Source organism: Lissotriton vulgaris, chromosome 2_1 (assembly GCF_964263255.1).
Source record: "Lissotriton vulgaris chromosome 2_1, aLisVul1.2, whole genome shotgun sequence".
Classification (NCBI taxonomy): Eukaryota; Metazoa; Chordata; class Amphibia; order Caudata; family Salamandridae; genus Lissotriton; species Lissotriton vulgaris.
Genome location: NC_141687.1, coordinates 508,160,086 through 508,175,591, shown reverse-complemented (window position 1 = coordinate 508,175,591; position 15,506 = coordinate 508,160,086). Strand labels below are relative to the sequence as shown.

At 45.8% G+C, this 15,506-nt stretch overlaps 1 protein-coding gene across 2 annotated transcripts in view; it reads left to right on the top strand.

Annotated features, from left to right (window-relative positions):
* Window positions 1-15,506, top strand: part of GTF3C3 (general transcription factor IIIC subunit 3) — a 310,738-nt gene that overhangs the window by 32,137 nt on the left and 263,095 nt on the right. For both annotated transcript variants that reach the window (XM_086955414.1, XM_086955413.1), the window contains exon 2: window positions 5,474-5,588. In XM_086955414.1, the coding sequence (XP_086811540.1) occupies window positions 5,474-5,588 (115 nt within the window). The remainder of the gene's footprint in view (window positions 1-5,473; window positions 5,589-15,506) is intronic.

Here is a 15,506-nt window from a genome sequence, read left to right as displayed (position 1 = left end):
AGAAGCTGTCTTGATGGACATTATAGGCTGTATGAACCTGATCAAATAAGGTGTTGCAGCTGTAAAAAATGTTAGCTTGGAATACATGGGTTATGCCTCTACTTTCTGCTGCTCTAAATCTGGTAACGTCTACATACTGAAGTATACAAATAAGGGATGGATAGAATGCTTGATTTAAACCCAGCCACTGGTAATTGTCAGGACAGCATCCTAGTCCGTCCTTATTTTGCACACCATGCAATCTCATTTTGGACCCAGCCATATTCAAATCCGTCTTCATCCTGCTCCAAGTGAACAATCTAACCTGAACTGCCAGGCCAGCTCTTCCCTGAACTGGAACACAAACCACTCCATACCGTTTTCGCCATTACAAGAGCTCATCAGTCAAGTATAGCTTGGTTCCAGTGGCACAGATTGCTCGGGACCCAAGTATGCGCATATCCGTTCCACCTAGGGTGGCACACTGAAATATACAAAAAAGTGATGGATGGAATGTTTGAACTAATCTCAGTAACTGGTAATTATTCAGGCATCATCCCCTAAATAAGTTGTAACATGGAGATAGGACACCAGCAGTTGTTTAGAGGCAGTCAGATTTTTTTTCTTGTAAGTCTAATTTCTTTTTTATAAGCAGCATTGTGAGGTCTGTGTTTATCTTAATTTCAGTAGTGATCATTAGTTTCGGGGATTCTGACAGATAAGCAGAAGTTAATAAGCACAATTTAAAGGAAGGCTTCCAAAATGCCTCTATTATCTGCAGGCACAGTAGAAATAGAAACATTTGCTCTCTTCTTCATGTTCAGAAGTCGTTTTATGCCACAGTTTTTGCATAAAGGACAAGAACAAGTCACATGTGTTTTTTTTGTCCATAATATATACATAAGCCTAATGTTTTGTTCCTTTTCCTTTCCCCGCAGATAACGGTCCCCTTACAGTTCCCTCCTGCAATGATTCATCAGTGTCTTGAGGGAAAGAAACCGTTGGATTAGAAAATACTGATCTATTTGATAGGAAAGATGAGCGACAATACCCTTTCTTTGTTTGGCTTCTCACTCCTAAGAGCTGAAACTGAGTTGACCAGGTTAGATCAAATAATGAATCCGGCTAAGGTACTCAAGCGAGCCTGTCCTTCATTTCATTTCACACCTCTGGAATAAAACAAAGTACATTTATGCTAGTTGATTTCAAAAGCCATTTGACAAAACTTAGTCAAATGTGCAAGGAGTCATATTAACAATCCATTAAAACTGTAGAATAGACCGATTCTAACTTGTTTTCCTCTTTTTAAAGGAAATGTGGTCTCGATAGTGTTCTCACTATTGGCGTTTTACAGGTCAGTTTCGGCTACTCTCTGAATTTTTGAGAGCAAAATATAGTACACTTTGTTCCTTTTGGGAATCTGTTTAGGACTTTAATGGGATGACCACTCGCGGGGTGACAGTCGCCCATGTCTATTGCACCAACTATTATGCTAAGTTAACCACTAAAAACTGCAAATAGAATTTTGGTCCTAACATTAATGATGCAAAGATCATTACCTCTAAGAGTAATGTTCTCAGAAAATCTGCCAATAAAATATGAACCTACACGGAGTTCAACATCATAAAAACCGCATAATAACCTTCAATAAATACGGAACTTTAAAAGGGGACTATGCATTCTTGGTCTAGGAGTATAGTCCTATGGAAAGCCATGCTGCACTCGTTCCCCAGATTAAGGTTGATGAGCATTACCTGTACAGTAAATTACAACAGGAAAAAAAGTAGTAGAAACGCTTGGGATGCCAAATTGAAATATGAGGAGAATCATAACCTCTGTAAAATATTAGCTTGCTTGAAGATATGCCTGAGGTAATAATGCAGCCAAGAGAATAGGCCCATAGGGGTTAATATAAAGAGACACACAGATTCTAGAAGTTCAGAGAAGAGCAAATAATGAGAGTAACTGGTAATGAGAGTAGCAGTAAATATAGCAGTATTCATGCAACACCATTCTCGATAGCAGTGCCGAAACTAAAAAAGCAGAATTCTGAAGAAAATACAATAGAAATGATGAAGGTTACATTAACGTCCTGTGGGAGATAGGAGTAGAGATGAATGCTACATTTGAACGTGCTAAAGAAAATTATTAGTACTTTACAGCCCAACCAAAAAGAAACCCCAAAACTAAAGAGTTACAAATGTAGCAGATGAAGTAGAGAATGGCGCAACAACAAAAAAAAAAAAGTATTCCGTCAGGCGAATGGAAGCTTGCAGCGGTCAAGCCCCTTCAGAAAAAGGCTTTACCTGACCCAACCACTCTTTCTAACCTGCGTCCTATTTCCCTGCTCCCCGTGGTGTTTAAGCTGACGGAAAAATTCGTTAATAACCAACTTACGAATTTTCTTGAGGAGAATAACATCCTGCACACCAATCAATCGGGGTTTAGATCTAAACATTCTACTGAATCTGCCCTTTTGTTTACGGCAGAGACCCTGCGAATGGCTATGGATCAAGGGAAGAAGGCCGTCTTGATTTTACTCGATCTTTCGGCGGCCTTCGATACGGTCTCACATACAATTTTGGTCGTCCGTTTATTTAACGCAGGCATAGGAGGAGTGGCGTTGGCATTGTTTAGAAATTTCCTCAACCAAAGACGTCACGGTACTGGGTGAATTTAATTCCGAAGTAAAAGTCCTCAGCTCAGGGGTCCCCCAGGGCTCCAGTTTGAGCCCTGTACTCTTCAACCTTTACATGGTACCCCTGATTGAGCTAATCGCCTCCTATCAGATTAGCACAATATCATACGCAGATGACACGCAGCTTATCCTGGTGTTGGATAGGGAGCTGCCCAGAGCAGAGGAAAATCTGAAAAACTGCCTTACGGCCACATTTGAGTGGATGAATAGCAATCACCTCAAGTGTAACTCCGGGAAGACGGAAATCTTGCCCTTCGGTCCTCAAAACTTGTTTTCCCCCAAACAATGGTGGCCCGAGGATGCTGAAGCTCCTCCCAACACTATCTCTTCTGCTCGTAATCTGGGCATCAAGTTTGATGACCAACTGTCATTTAAGCAGCAAGCGGTAGGCGTGGCTAGCACGTGTTTCCATCTTATTAGATCGCTTAGGAAGTTCTTTGATCTTCTTCCTTTGGCAGCAAGGAAAACAGTGGCAGTAGCGTTGATAACATCGAGACTGGACTACTGCAATAGCCTGTATGCGGGAACTAATAAAGCCGTGCTCTACAGGCTGCAGTTGGTCCAGCATGCTACTGCCCGTTTCGTACTTTGCTGTCCTAGAAAGTCATCTGCCTCAGCCTCGCTTAAGACTCTCCATTGGTTACCAATACACAAGCGTATTTTATTTAAGATCCTTGTTATCACCTTTAGAGCTTTTCAGCTACAAGGGCCCAGGTACTTGTCCAATGGCTTCAAACGTTATCAGCCAACTCGCTGCCTGAGGTCCGCTAATCAAAATCTATTGGTAACCCCCAGATTCAGACTTGTCCCTAAAGGTGGGAAATCTCTTTTTGTCCTCGGTTCCAGGGCTTGGAACAAACTGCCACCCTAGCTTCGGCTAATGTCTAATGTGAGCCACTTCAGGAAGTCCCTGAAGACCTGGGTGTTCTCCATCACTGACCCTGCCTGTAGGGCACTGGTGTAAAGGGTGTAGTATGTACTGAGCTGCCTCTAGTCCACCAACCTATTCCAGCTGGGTTGGTCCCAAGCGCCAAGATGCTCCATGGAGTGGTAGTAGCGCTATACAAATGCGACGTTACATTACATTACACTTCTGCAGCACCAAATATCCTAAAGTTGGTGGAAACATCAGGAGCAACTGAGACAGGCACTGAAGTAAGAATTCAGGTTAAAATGACCCGATTGAAATCAGCCTTCACCACTAAGACCTTTAAAATATCATTATTAAGTTGGACATTTGCAGCAGTAAAGGCTACGTTTTAAGCTGCCCTTGTATGGAGAAAATATTCATTGTTGTAGGTCACAGCATGTCTTGTGTGTGTAAGATTAGATATCTGTAGGAGAGTATGATGCTGCATAAATAGACCTGTTTGGGAAAGGATAAGTAACTGCAAATTAGAAATTACCAGCTAGGTCAATGCATATTAAATGTATGCATAAATGTGTAACTGGAAGCCGCAAAATTCTGAAAGGAGATAGACTTCAAGGAAAAAACACGATGATCGGAAAAGAAGAAAAGGCTAAGTTAACTTGATGCATCTCAATTCTGAACAGATTGGACATGGGAGTTGATGACTGCTTGCAGAGAATAAAAATATAACTACTTTTAAATTCTCTCTCTAGACATCACTGTTTCGGCGATGGGGTCTACACTAATGACGTGCTATTGGTGTAAGCGAAACCCTTCTATAATTAAAGAAGCCTAACGACCCACAGATCTTTAATGGATAATATGACAGAGAGCAGTCATTCCTGCTACAAGGCATGCAATGGAACACCTTCACCACTATTTTCACTCAGCCAGGACCACTCCAAAGGACATGCTCACAGAGACTGGTTACTCTGAAAGAAGTAAAGAGTCCCGGCTACATACATAAGAGTAAACATAATTCAGCCTGCTCTGTAACGAAGCTAGCATGTCCTGTGGAGCTACAGAACATCCACCCAAGCAGAGCGTATTAGTCAGACTGTGGCACAGTCTCATAAACACAGCACCAGAGCCTCATCATTGGCAGAATGTTGCTATGGTACCAACACCCCTGTACACAACCACACCCTTGCTAAAGCATCTAGAGACGCTAGCTAAATACACCACACTCACAAAAAAGCTCCGTAGCTACCTGGCACACAATACCATACAGCAATACTAGCATGTGAGGCAGGGCAAGAATACCTCTACAGCCACATTGTACAAAACAAAAACAAATGTCAAAAGTCCTATTGCACATGGATCCATCCATACAGTTCACCATCGCTAAGCAAACACCGTCTGGTCTTCTCTTCAGTGACAGTGATTCCATTCCACCTCCTAGACTGCTGTTAGTGAGAAACTCTACAACCATGTGGAATAGTGTCCCAGTTTCCATAAACGCTGAGACCATACAAGTGCTAAATTGAGAATACAAATGCCTGTAAAATAAATCAGCTTTTATCTGTTTACTAATTGACTGCTGTCCATCTGAATGTGGATTTACTGAAATTAGTAGCTTAGGACCCCGGAAGCTGATTTGAAGGGTTGCTGTGTGCCAGACAAGCTTTAAATTGCAATTTTCAGTAAAAGTAACAGCTTCGTGTATAATGCTGAAAAGTAATCTTATTGTCGACGTATAAAATAAATTTTCCTTTATGTCATTACTTTTGGCTTAAATTCAGTGGTGGGAGAAAACTACTGCATGCCACTAATCAACTTTGTAATTTTCCTCAGGTTTTTAAATGTAATTGAGGCAAATAAGCATGGTGAACTGACAATGAAAGTTGTTTATTCCTGCTGTGAAAAGTTGTCTTTCATGTGCACAGGATACTGCAACAAAAACAGTGACTGGTGCTATTGCTGAAGAGGTCCCGGAGGCTGCTTCTGCTTCAACTTCAGGGAAACGTACTGCGAAACGCAAGGTTTATGACGAAAGCGAAGGTACACTTTTCTTGCTAAACTGATTCCATTACATTCTGCCAAGGCCTTTTTAGGTCAAAGCTTACTAGACCGTGCAACTTCTTGTGGAAGATTCCAGGAAAGGCATTTCCCTTTTTGCTTACCATTAGCTTTGTGTTCTATATCTAACTTTTGCTTCCTTTCTATTTTCTGCTCTTGGTTTTAGGCATGTCCAGCTTGAGTTGTCCCTCCCGTGAAGCACAGTCTATTTACTGTATTCTTCCACAAGTGCATGCTTTCTGTAAACAGACCATTAATTGTGGTTCTTATCTTGTCACATTTGCTGTGCCTTCAAAGACATAGAACAATTTTCAGGCTCTGTCTTCTGAGGGAGCTTGGTGTTTACTTTCCTTTCTTTGACTTAAAAGTGAGAGGATTTATGTGACAATCTTGCTATTTTTCTAGCACACAATAAAATGTAAAAGTCTGTAAATGAATTGTGCTGATATTTCAGAATATATCGGAATTAGAAAAGCCCAAAGGGAGCAGATTTTTGTAATTCTAAAGTGTAGTGGAAACCAATATTTTAATACAATTTCAATACAGTAGTTGATGACATTTCCACACATTGTTTGTGCACTGCATACTTTATCAGTAAAACTATGTCTCTGCAACTGTAATGGCCAATTCAATTTAAAATGTGTTGTCTGTAATGGCAGTGTGCTACAACACAATGCATACTCCTCACAGCACCTCTCCACTCTACAACACTTTATGCCCCTCCACTCTAGGACACCCTACAACATGCTGCTCCTTTCTACGACACTCCACTCTTCAACACTCCACTCTTCAACACTCCACTCTACGACACTCCGCTCCACTCTAGGACACTCCGCTCCACTCTACCACACTCCACTCCATTCTTCAACACTCCACTCCAATCTTCAAAACTCCACTCCACTCTACGACGTGCCACTCCACTCTGACACTCCACTCCACGTTACTCCACTACACATCACTCCAAGACACTCTAAGCCACCCCACTCTATTCCACTCTATGCAACTCCATTGTACGCTACTCTGTGCCAATCTACTTCCTCCATGATACTCTATGCCACTCCACTCCACTCCACGACACTGTACTCCACTCTGATACTCTTACACTCTACGCCACTCCTCTGTATGACACTCTGCTCCACTCTGCGCCCTTCCACTATGCGCCCTTCCACTGTGCGCCCTTCCACTGTGCACCCTTCCACTCAGCGCCCTTCCACTCAGCGCCCTTCCACTCTGCGCCCTTCCACTCTGCGCCCTTCCACTCTGCGCCCTCCCCTCTGCGACCTCCCACTCTGCGACCTCCCACTCTGCGACCTCCCACTCTGCGACCTCCCACTCTGCGCCCTCCTACTCTGCGCCCTCCCACTCTGCGCCCTCCCACTCTGTGCCCTCCCACTCTGCGCCCTCCCACTCTGCGCCCTCCCACTCTGCGCCCTCCCACTCTGCGCCCTCCCACTCTGTGCCCTCCCACTCTGCGCCCTCCCACTCTGCGCCCTCCCACTCTGCGCCCTCCCACTCTGCGCCCTCCCACTCTGCGCCCTCCCACTCTGCGCCCTCCCACTCTGCGCCCTCCCACTCTGCGCCCTCCCACTCTGCGCCCCCCCACTCTGCGCCCCCCCACTCTGCGCCCTCCCACTCTGCGCTCTCCCACTCTGCGCTCTCCCACTCTGCACTCTCCCACTTTGCGCCCTCCCACTCTGCGCACTCCCACTCTGCGCTCTCCCACTCTGCGCACTCCCACTCTGCGCTCTCCCACTCTGCGCCCTCCCACACCACTCTACACCACTCTACACCACTCTACACCAGTCTACACCACTCTACACCACTCTACACCACTCTACACCACTCTACACCACTCTACTCTACTCTACTCTACACCACTCTACACCACTCTACACCACTCTACACCACTCTACACCACTCTACACCACTCTACACCACTCTACACCACTCTACACCACTCTACACCACTCTACACCACTCTACACCACTCTACTCTACTCTACCTCACTCCACGACACTCTATGCCTCTCCAATCTTTGACACTCTACTACAATCTACTATGGTCTATGCCACAACAAACTACTCCACTACACGCTACTCCCACTACACCACTTTGCTCCACTCTACGATACTCCAGTGTACTCTACGACACTCCATTCTACGATACTCTTATCTACGCTCTTCCACTCTACTCCATTCTGTGCCACTCTACTCCAATCTGTGCCACTCTACTCCATTCTGTGCCACTTTACTCCACTCTGTGCCACTTTACTCCACTCTGTGCCACTTTACTCCACTCTGTGCCACTTTACTCCACTCTGTGCCACTTTACTCCACTCTGTGCCACTTTACTCCACTCTGTGCCACTTTACTCCATTCTACGCCACTCTTCTCCATTCTGTGCCAATCTTCTCCATTTTACTCCCCGCCACTCCATTCTACCCCAATCCATGCCAGTTTCCTTTGAGCTACTAAGTTTTAGTCATGCTAAACCAGGGGTCTCCAACCTTTTCTGTAGCGAGAGCTACTTCTGCTCAAGGAAAGTCTTCCCGAGCTACTAGCAAATATTATAACTGTAAAATAATTACTACACTATGACCACCCAAAGCAATATTTTCAGTAGTTACCACCCAAGTATACCAAGTGCGGTTACCAGCAGAAATGCTGGGAAAATGTTAATCAATATTAAATGCGTCCCCTTGATTTATGAAGTAACATTCAAATCTTGACATGCCCTGTGGCACAAAGGACATGAGCACAGCAGTACGTTTCCCCAGCTCAGCTTGAAGTATCATTCACCAGTTTCTGAAAATGCACATATTTCTATCTAATACCACATTCCACTGTGAGTAAACAAACTCAATTTTCCAGACGAAAACCAATTTTTAAAAACTAAAACTGCCTCTAAAAAATAATTTTACAGTTTTTAGGAAATACACAGTCCCAACACATCAGGTTGTCATTTTCGTCATGTACTCCCATGTACAAATGCCTCAAATGGACAGATTACTTTGAATTCCCATGTATTACAGCCATATGCCCTGGATGCTACCATAGCACCACAGATGCCTGTACTATGCCCGTAATGATTCCTGCCTTAGCACAGTTGTGCTAAGGCTGGAAACCATATATCAGCCATGCCCATTAATATGCCAGGAATAGGTACATATAGGCCAGTCATGATCTTAGTATGTCAATGACTTCCAGTATACCACAACAGGACCAAAAATACTAAAATAGTCAAGAATTACCATTATTATGCCATTGACACTATTATGCCAGGAATGGACACATTGATGCCAGATCACCCTCTCCCAAAATTGCATCCAATGAACAATGCGAGCAGCTGGCCGCATACTTTGTAGAGAAAGTCCAGAAAATCTACAGAACTTTTCCGCAGAACTCTCCTCACTCTGGGGAACCCAAGAACCCAACCTCCACCATCACCCCTCTTACCCAAATCCCTGTCATCACGACTACTGACCTGATTAAACTTTGCAAGAAAGTGAAATCTGGCTCCCCGGCGGACCCTATGAGCCCTTCTCACTTCCTGGATTCGCTTGACTTCTTCCTTCCCCCCATGATCGACATTCTCAATCTTTCTTTCACTTCTGCTACTGTACCCATAGCCTGGAAGCAAGCCTGGGTATCACCCATAATCAAAAAACCCACCCTAGACCCTTCTAAGCCAGAAAACCTCCGACCAATATCCCTCTTCCCCTGGATATCTAAAATAGCAGAAGCTCACGTCAACGGCATTCTTTCCAAACATGTGGACCTAAATGGAATCCTGGACCCATCACAAAATGGCTTCAGACCGGGCCACAGCACCGAATCTGCCTTATTGGCCACCACCGAATATCTCCGGATATCTCCGGACGATTTTAGACTCCGGTCAAAGCGCTGCGCTGATTCTTTAGATCTCAGCGCGGCCTTTGACACGGTATCACATGACATTCTTCTGAAGCGTCTGGAGATGGCCGGTGTGTCGGGCCTCGCTCTAACCTGGCTCCACTCTTTTCTTAAGGACAGATCCTTCAGGGTATCAGCCCCCCCTTTTCTCTCAAAATCTCACCCGATAGAGCAGGGAGTTCCCCAGGGCTCAGCGTTGAGCCCCTCTCTCTTCAACCTATATGTCCAGCCTCTCGCGGAAGTGGCCAAAGAGTGGGGGCTCACGCTGGTATCGTACGCCGACGACACCCAGTTGGTCGTCACCCTGACTGAAAGCCCTTCCAGCGCGGCATCCAGGTTCAGAGAAGGCCTGGCAGCAGTGGCACAATGGATGACGGACAACTATCTCCAACTGAACGCCGGTAAAACCGAGGTGCTCCTCCTTGGCAAAAACACCCGCCAATGGAACGAGCACTGGTGGCCGTCATCCCTGGGTACCACCCCACTCCCTAAAACCAGCGTAAAAAACCTGGGAGTTTGGATGGATGCCAATCTCAGCTTCCAAACACATACCAAAAAGGTGGCAGTCACCTGTATAGGTCTTCTAAGAAATCTCAGGCCTATACTCGGCTTTTTTGACTCAAAGGTTCGCCAGCTGATTGTCCAGGCAACCATCTTATCACGCCTGGACTATGCGAACGTCCTCCTCCTAGGCGCAAACAAAGCAGAAACTGCAAGATTCCAACGAGTCCAAAATGCAGCGGCTAGAACGCTGGTCGGTCTTCCCCGCAGATGCTCAGCCAGAGCCACCTTCCGCAAACTCCACTGGCTGCCTGTGGAATACAGAGTTAAATTTAAACCTCTCATTACGATCTTTAAAATTGTCAAACAGGGAAACCCCCCTCTACTACGAAATCTGGCCTGCCCCTATGTCCCTAGCCGTGACCTACGCTCCTCCAACCAACTTCTTCTGAAAGTACCCAGAAAAAAGCTCTGTCGTACTGGAGGCCGCTCCTTCAAGGTTCTTGGTCCCAAACTATGGAACGAACTTCCTCTTCACATACGTTCCATAGAATGCCTCTCTGTCTTCCGTAAGGCAATCAAGACCCTTCTTTTCCCTGCCCCCTAGAGTACCTCTCAATCCCCCCTCTCCCCTGTCCGGTGGGGTGTGTGTTTGTCTCTCAGCGCCGGGACGCCCCATTGCTGGGGTAGCTGTTGCGCTTCACCAAACCCAGAATAGAATAGAATAGAATATAACACTCTTATGATGGGGGTTCTTGGCACCAGGCATGGTTTCAGGAAGCAATAGTGTTTATTATGGACACACACATAATTGTTGATGAATTGTCTCTGGTCTTATTCGTACTCTGTTCCCCTCAGGTCATGATCATGCATCCAACTGGCATGTTTTCACTCTGACTCCTGCATTCCTGCACTTTGGTTTGTCAGCACTGATTACTGCTCAGGCTACTGCTGCCATACTTCTTTGATAGTGCATTGCTGGTCCATCTAATGATTTTCATGTGTAAATGTGTAAATGTAAATGTGTTGGCATTTATATAGCGCACTGCTACCCGTAGGCGTCCTGGCGCTTCGACCGCTGCGAAACCCTTCCTGGCTTCCCTGAGAGATGGTCCCTTAATGGGTATCTCCAGGGTGCGACCAGGCATCCCCGGCGGTCTGGGGGGCCGTTAGTGAAGATGAGGCAAGCTAATGCCCAGAGTTGCCGAGTGTGACCGCTGATCAGAGTGGGCACCGAGGCGAGAGAATTATCGAGTCCGCTGACCCTGGTCCAGAAACCTGCCGCGCCGAGAATCGAACCCTGGTCCCGGGCCGTCCTCTGCTCTCGGGTCTGCCGCCTCTAACCAGTGAGCCACACTACTTCTAGCCAAAAGAAAACACACAGTTCGGTTAGCCATGCACGTGGACTGATTCGGCCAAGGTGCTACTGAAATGCAGTCACTGGTTTTCTTTTATGTCCACTGTACGGTTTGAGAAAAGATGCATATAACCAAAAGTTTGTATCATATACTGTTTTTTAGGTCTCGCTGAGTATGCTCGGAGAGACATTTAGAAGCTACTTTGCCGGCCACCAGCTTGCGAGAGCGCTCACACGACGTGCGCAGCACTTTTTCCGGTCGCGCGCGCATGTGCGCACAACTCGCGTCACCACTCGTTATCATGTGTCCTCGGGTGCTTTGCTACGACTGAGACGCCGCAGAGGGTAGACTAGTTTCATGCATTGGGCGTCACCAAGCGACAGTACATCACATAAAGTTAAAAAGTAATGGTCATATGCACATACATATATGCTAATCACCAAATACATTATTGGTCCGCCTTTACCCCACTTTCAACGCTCTGGTACTCCTTTCATACTCACAGGGTAGAGGTACAGCACAGCTTCCACCAAGATCAGAAGCAACGTGATAGCAAAAATCATGAAGTCCAACATATCCGCTCACTTTTTCTTCCATACCAGCGTGTTTAACTAAAAGAAAATATTCCCCTTTGCCCTAGCAGCCCAAATCATAAGTGCTCCTCTCTGTGCCTCAGGCAACGCCTTTTAAAAAAAAAAAAATATTAATTGAAAGAACACCTCTTGATACGACTAAGGACCCCCCACCTCTGTGTACATGAAGAACACTACACTGACTATCCTTCAGCACACCAACTGTACCACTTCCTGTACAGCACAGACTATACCTCATTAATCCTTCTGTTTGCTCTGCCTGTCCAGGTGTCCCAGTGAAGCATGTATACTGCAATAAAGGAACGGTCACTCCAACTCTAAGATACCATGTCGGTGCCCAGGAATCACAACGAGCATGCAACACTCTACACCAGCCTAGCGCCTTCGATAGATAATCTCCATGGCTGGGCAGAGTATTTTATGCACGCACAATCCACCCGCTCCAGCTGCAGGACCTACACTCCACGTCCACCAGTGTGCTCGATTACTCGGAGAGCCCAGCCTAGCCCAAAACTTTGTCCGGCAGTATTACAAACTTTGGCGTTGCAGAAGCAAAAATGGAACAGACTAAAGCAATCATGCACACTGAAAGCCACACACAATGAAAATGATATGTGTAGAAAGGAGACAACGATAGCAAAGGTAACCCACAACAGTTATGCTGCTAACTCTGAAGCACAGAGACAGTACCAGATGTGTTTCTTTGCCGAGTTATATAGACTATTTTTATTATCATTTTCTATTATGTAATATACAGTTCACAATACGAGGAAAATATGCGTAAATTAACTATACGTTTTGAACGGATACCATTCCCCAACATTGTTGGATATAATATTAAAACAATAACCGTATAATGTATTTATTGAAATATTCACAATTAGAAACAGTATCTCCTGTAAGAGAACAACACACACAACAATTCCAAGATGGCCGCAACTCGACCGTCTATTGAGTAGGGACAGCGCCAGGCTTTTCGCCGTCACATTTGGGGGTACTATTTAATTCAAAACACAATGCACGTTCCATAAATTATTATGGACTATTGCAATCAAATAGAAAACATTTAAAGCACCACTGCAGTTATAGTAACTTCTATTAGAACTGGATTTTCTACTGTTCTGTTTTCAAAAAAACAGAAATATACTATTTTTTTTAGTTTTTATTTCTGGTTAATTATTGTTATCTAAATACTGCCATATCTAGAAAGCAGATCCACGTTCCAAGATGGTGACTTTGTTAATAGATGGCCTTCTCAATAGCTGCTGTCTGGTAGAGCCAACTTCCCTTCCCTCAACAGTAACCACCCCTCCTCACAACCTCATACTCATCTCACCAATGCCTTCAAGGCGTCTGTCGTCTCCCCTTTTGCATTCGCTGTCCTAACCTACCTGTAAGAAACGGTACCAGGGTGAAATAGGGTCTGTCCGCTGGCCCGCAGAGACTCAGTACGTCCTCAGACAATCAAATCTGTCGTCATGGGGTCACCACCAGCATTTTCTCCTCCTCATGCTCTTCTCCCGTAGAGTAGGCCGCACCATCTGCTGACTCAGCCTGATCCAGGGCTGCCCATGTTACCAATAGACCAGGCCTGACTATGGTGAATTTCAGCCACCTCATGTGCCCTTTCTCACTCCGCCTGACACTTAGTGTGTGGATCTGGATCTGCGCTTCTCCCCTGCCGCTGTCTCTGGGATTTCCAGGTCTCGGCACGATTGCCTTCAGAGCGGCTCAGTATGGCATGTCCTTTTGTCTCCAACCAGTCTCATACTTCAGCCATGGACTTGAAAAAGTGCGTACCCTCCATGTCTGTTTTACAGATCTGTGCTGGGAACATTAGTACATACTTGAGGATGAGCTGCCTCAGTTGCCGCTTTACCTCCAGATATGACTCCCTCAATTTCTGCACCTTTGCTGTATAGTCTGGATATTTGTTGACAGTCCACCTCTTTCCCCCAAAAGCTGCCATGGTCCAGAAATTTGTGCCACTGGCAAAATAGGGTCTCTCTCACAGAGATTTAAGAGCCTCACCACCATAGCTCTTCGATTTGTCATTGGACAAACGTTCTTCAGTAACACTGTGAGCTCTTTCCACTGTAAACTGTTTCAAGGGTCGCCCCTCTAACACCACTGAGCCCAGCCAACCCCCGCTGAATGAGGGGGTCACGCAGCCTCCCTCCCCAGCCACTGTTGTCCCTGAGGACCCAATCCCCCAGGGCCATAGTTTAATTATGGGGTGGCGTGTGGGCCCCCCCTCCCCTTAAGAGGATTCGGGTACCCCATCCCTCTGGGGTTGAATTCCATTTATAAGGGGAGAGGAGCGTGCAGCCCTCTTTCAAGCCTTAATAAGCCCAGGGATCCCATTTCCTGTCTATGCTTACTGCCATCGGGTGGGAGCAGTATGTGTTTTTCCCTTCCCACAGGAGCACTGGCAGGGAAATAAAAGTCTGCTATCACCTGGCGGTGCATTTTTAAAGCTCCTGTCGAGTGAGAGCACCTATGCCTTCCCTGCACATGCTCCTGCAGACAGGGAAAGCATGACTGCTTCCACCCAGGGGAAGATTTAAAAATGCTCCCGCCAGGTGGGAGGAAACGTTTAATTCCCTGACCACACTGATATGGGTAAGGAAACGACTGTGTCCCTGCAGTGGGTTCACCGGGATTGAATAATTGTGCCACTAGCTGATAGTGCCCCCGGGGCCTTTGATGGCTTAGGGAGCAAAGGCATGCACCCTAACCCCCTTTTTTCAAAAAAAAATTGGCCAGAGGTGTGGTAAATATTTGATTTACCGTCCTAATTTCTATGCAGGTAAGTACTTAATCAATAATAACTCAATCGGAAAGAAAGAGGCAGAGTCCGTGGTGTTAGAGTTCTTAGGGGTTTTATTCCTTAAAAAGGAATGGTCAGACCGGATATCATGTTCTTGACACCACTGGGGTGCAGGAAGGGATAGAGCAATATTTTATTGACAATACATAGCTTATATACTTAAGTTACATTATAGAAACCAATACAGTAGGCGTAACAGCTGAGAGAAACAAGATAAAACACACACGTGGTAGTGATACGTAATTAGAAGGCGTGAACTAGGCGTGAACATAGAGGTGTGTGCTAGAAAACGTCACAGGTAGGTGTCATAAGTGGGTGGCAACAAAGCAGAATCTTGTAATGTCAGCAGAAATCTGAGGCCTGGATGCGCGCGCAGCTGCATGACGTGTGATTGACGTGAAACTGGAGGGTGCAGGGGACTTGACATTTACACTGGCGGAAAGAGACAGAAGTCTGGCATGTCAGATCAACTCGTACTTCTATCATATCTGATATCTGATGTTTGGGAACCATATTATCTAAACGGAAAAGGTCTCTGGGGCAGAAGCTATTCTATACTGACTGTGAGTGCGTGTATAAGCGCCTAAGTGTCTACATGAGAATGCGAGGGGCATGGGCCTACCATGGTAACAGAGGCTATGAATTACTTGCACGGAGACAGTGAGGCCGGGCCCTTTGCTCTGCAGCTGGGGGGATGTTTACTTAA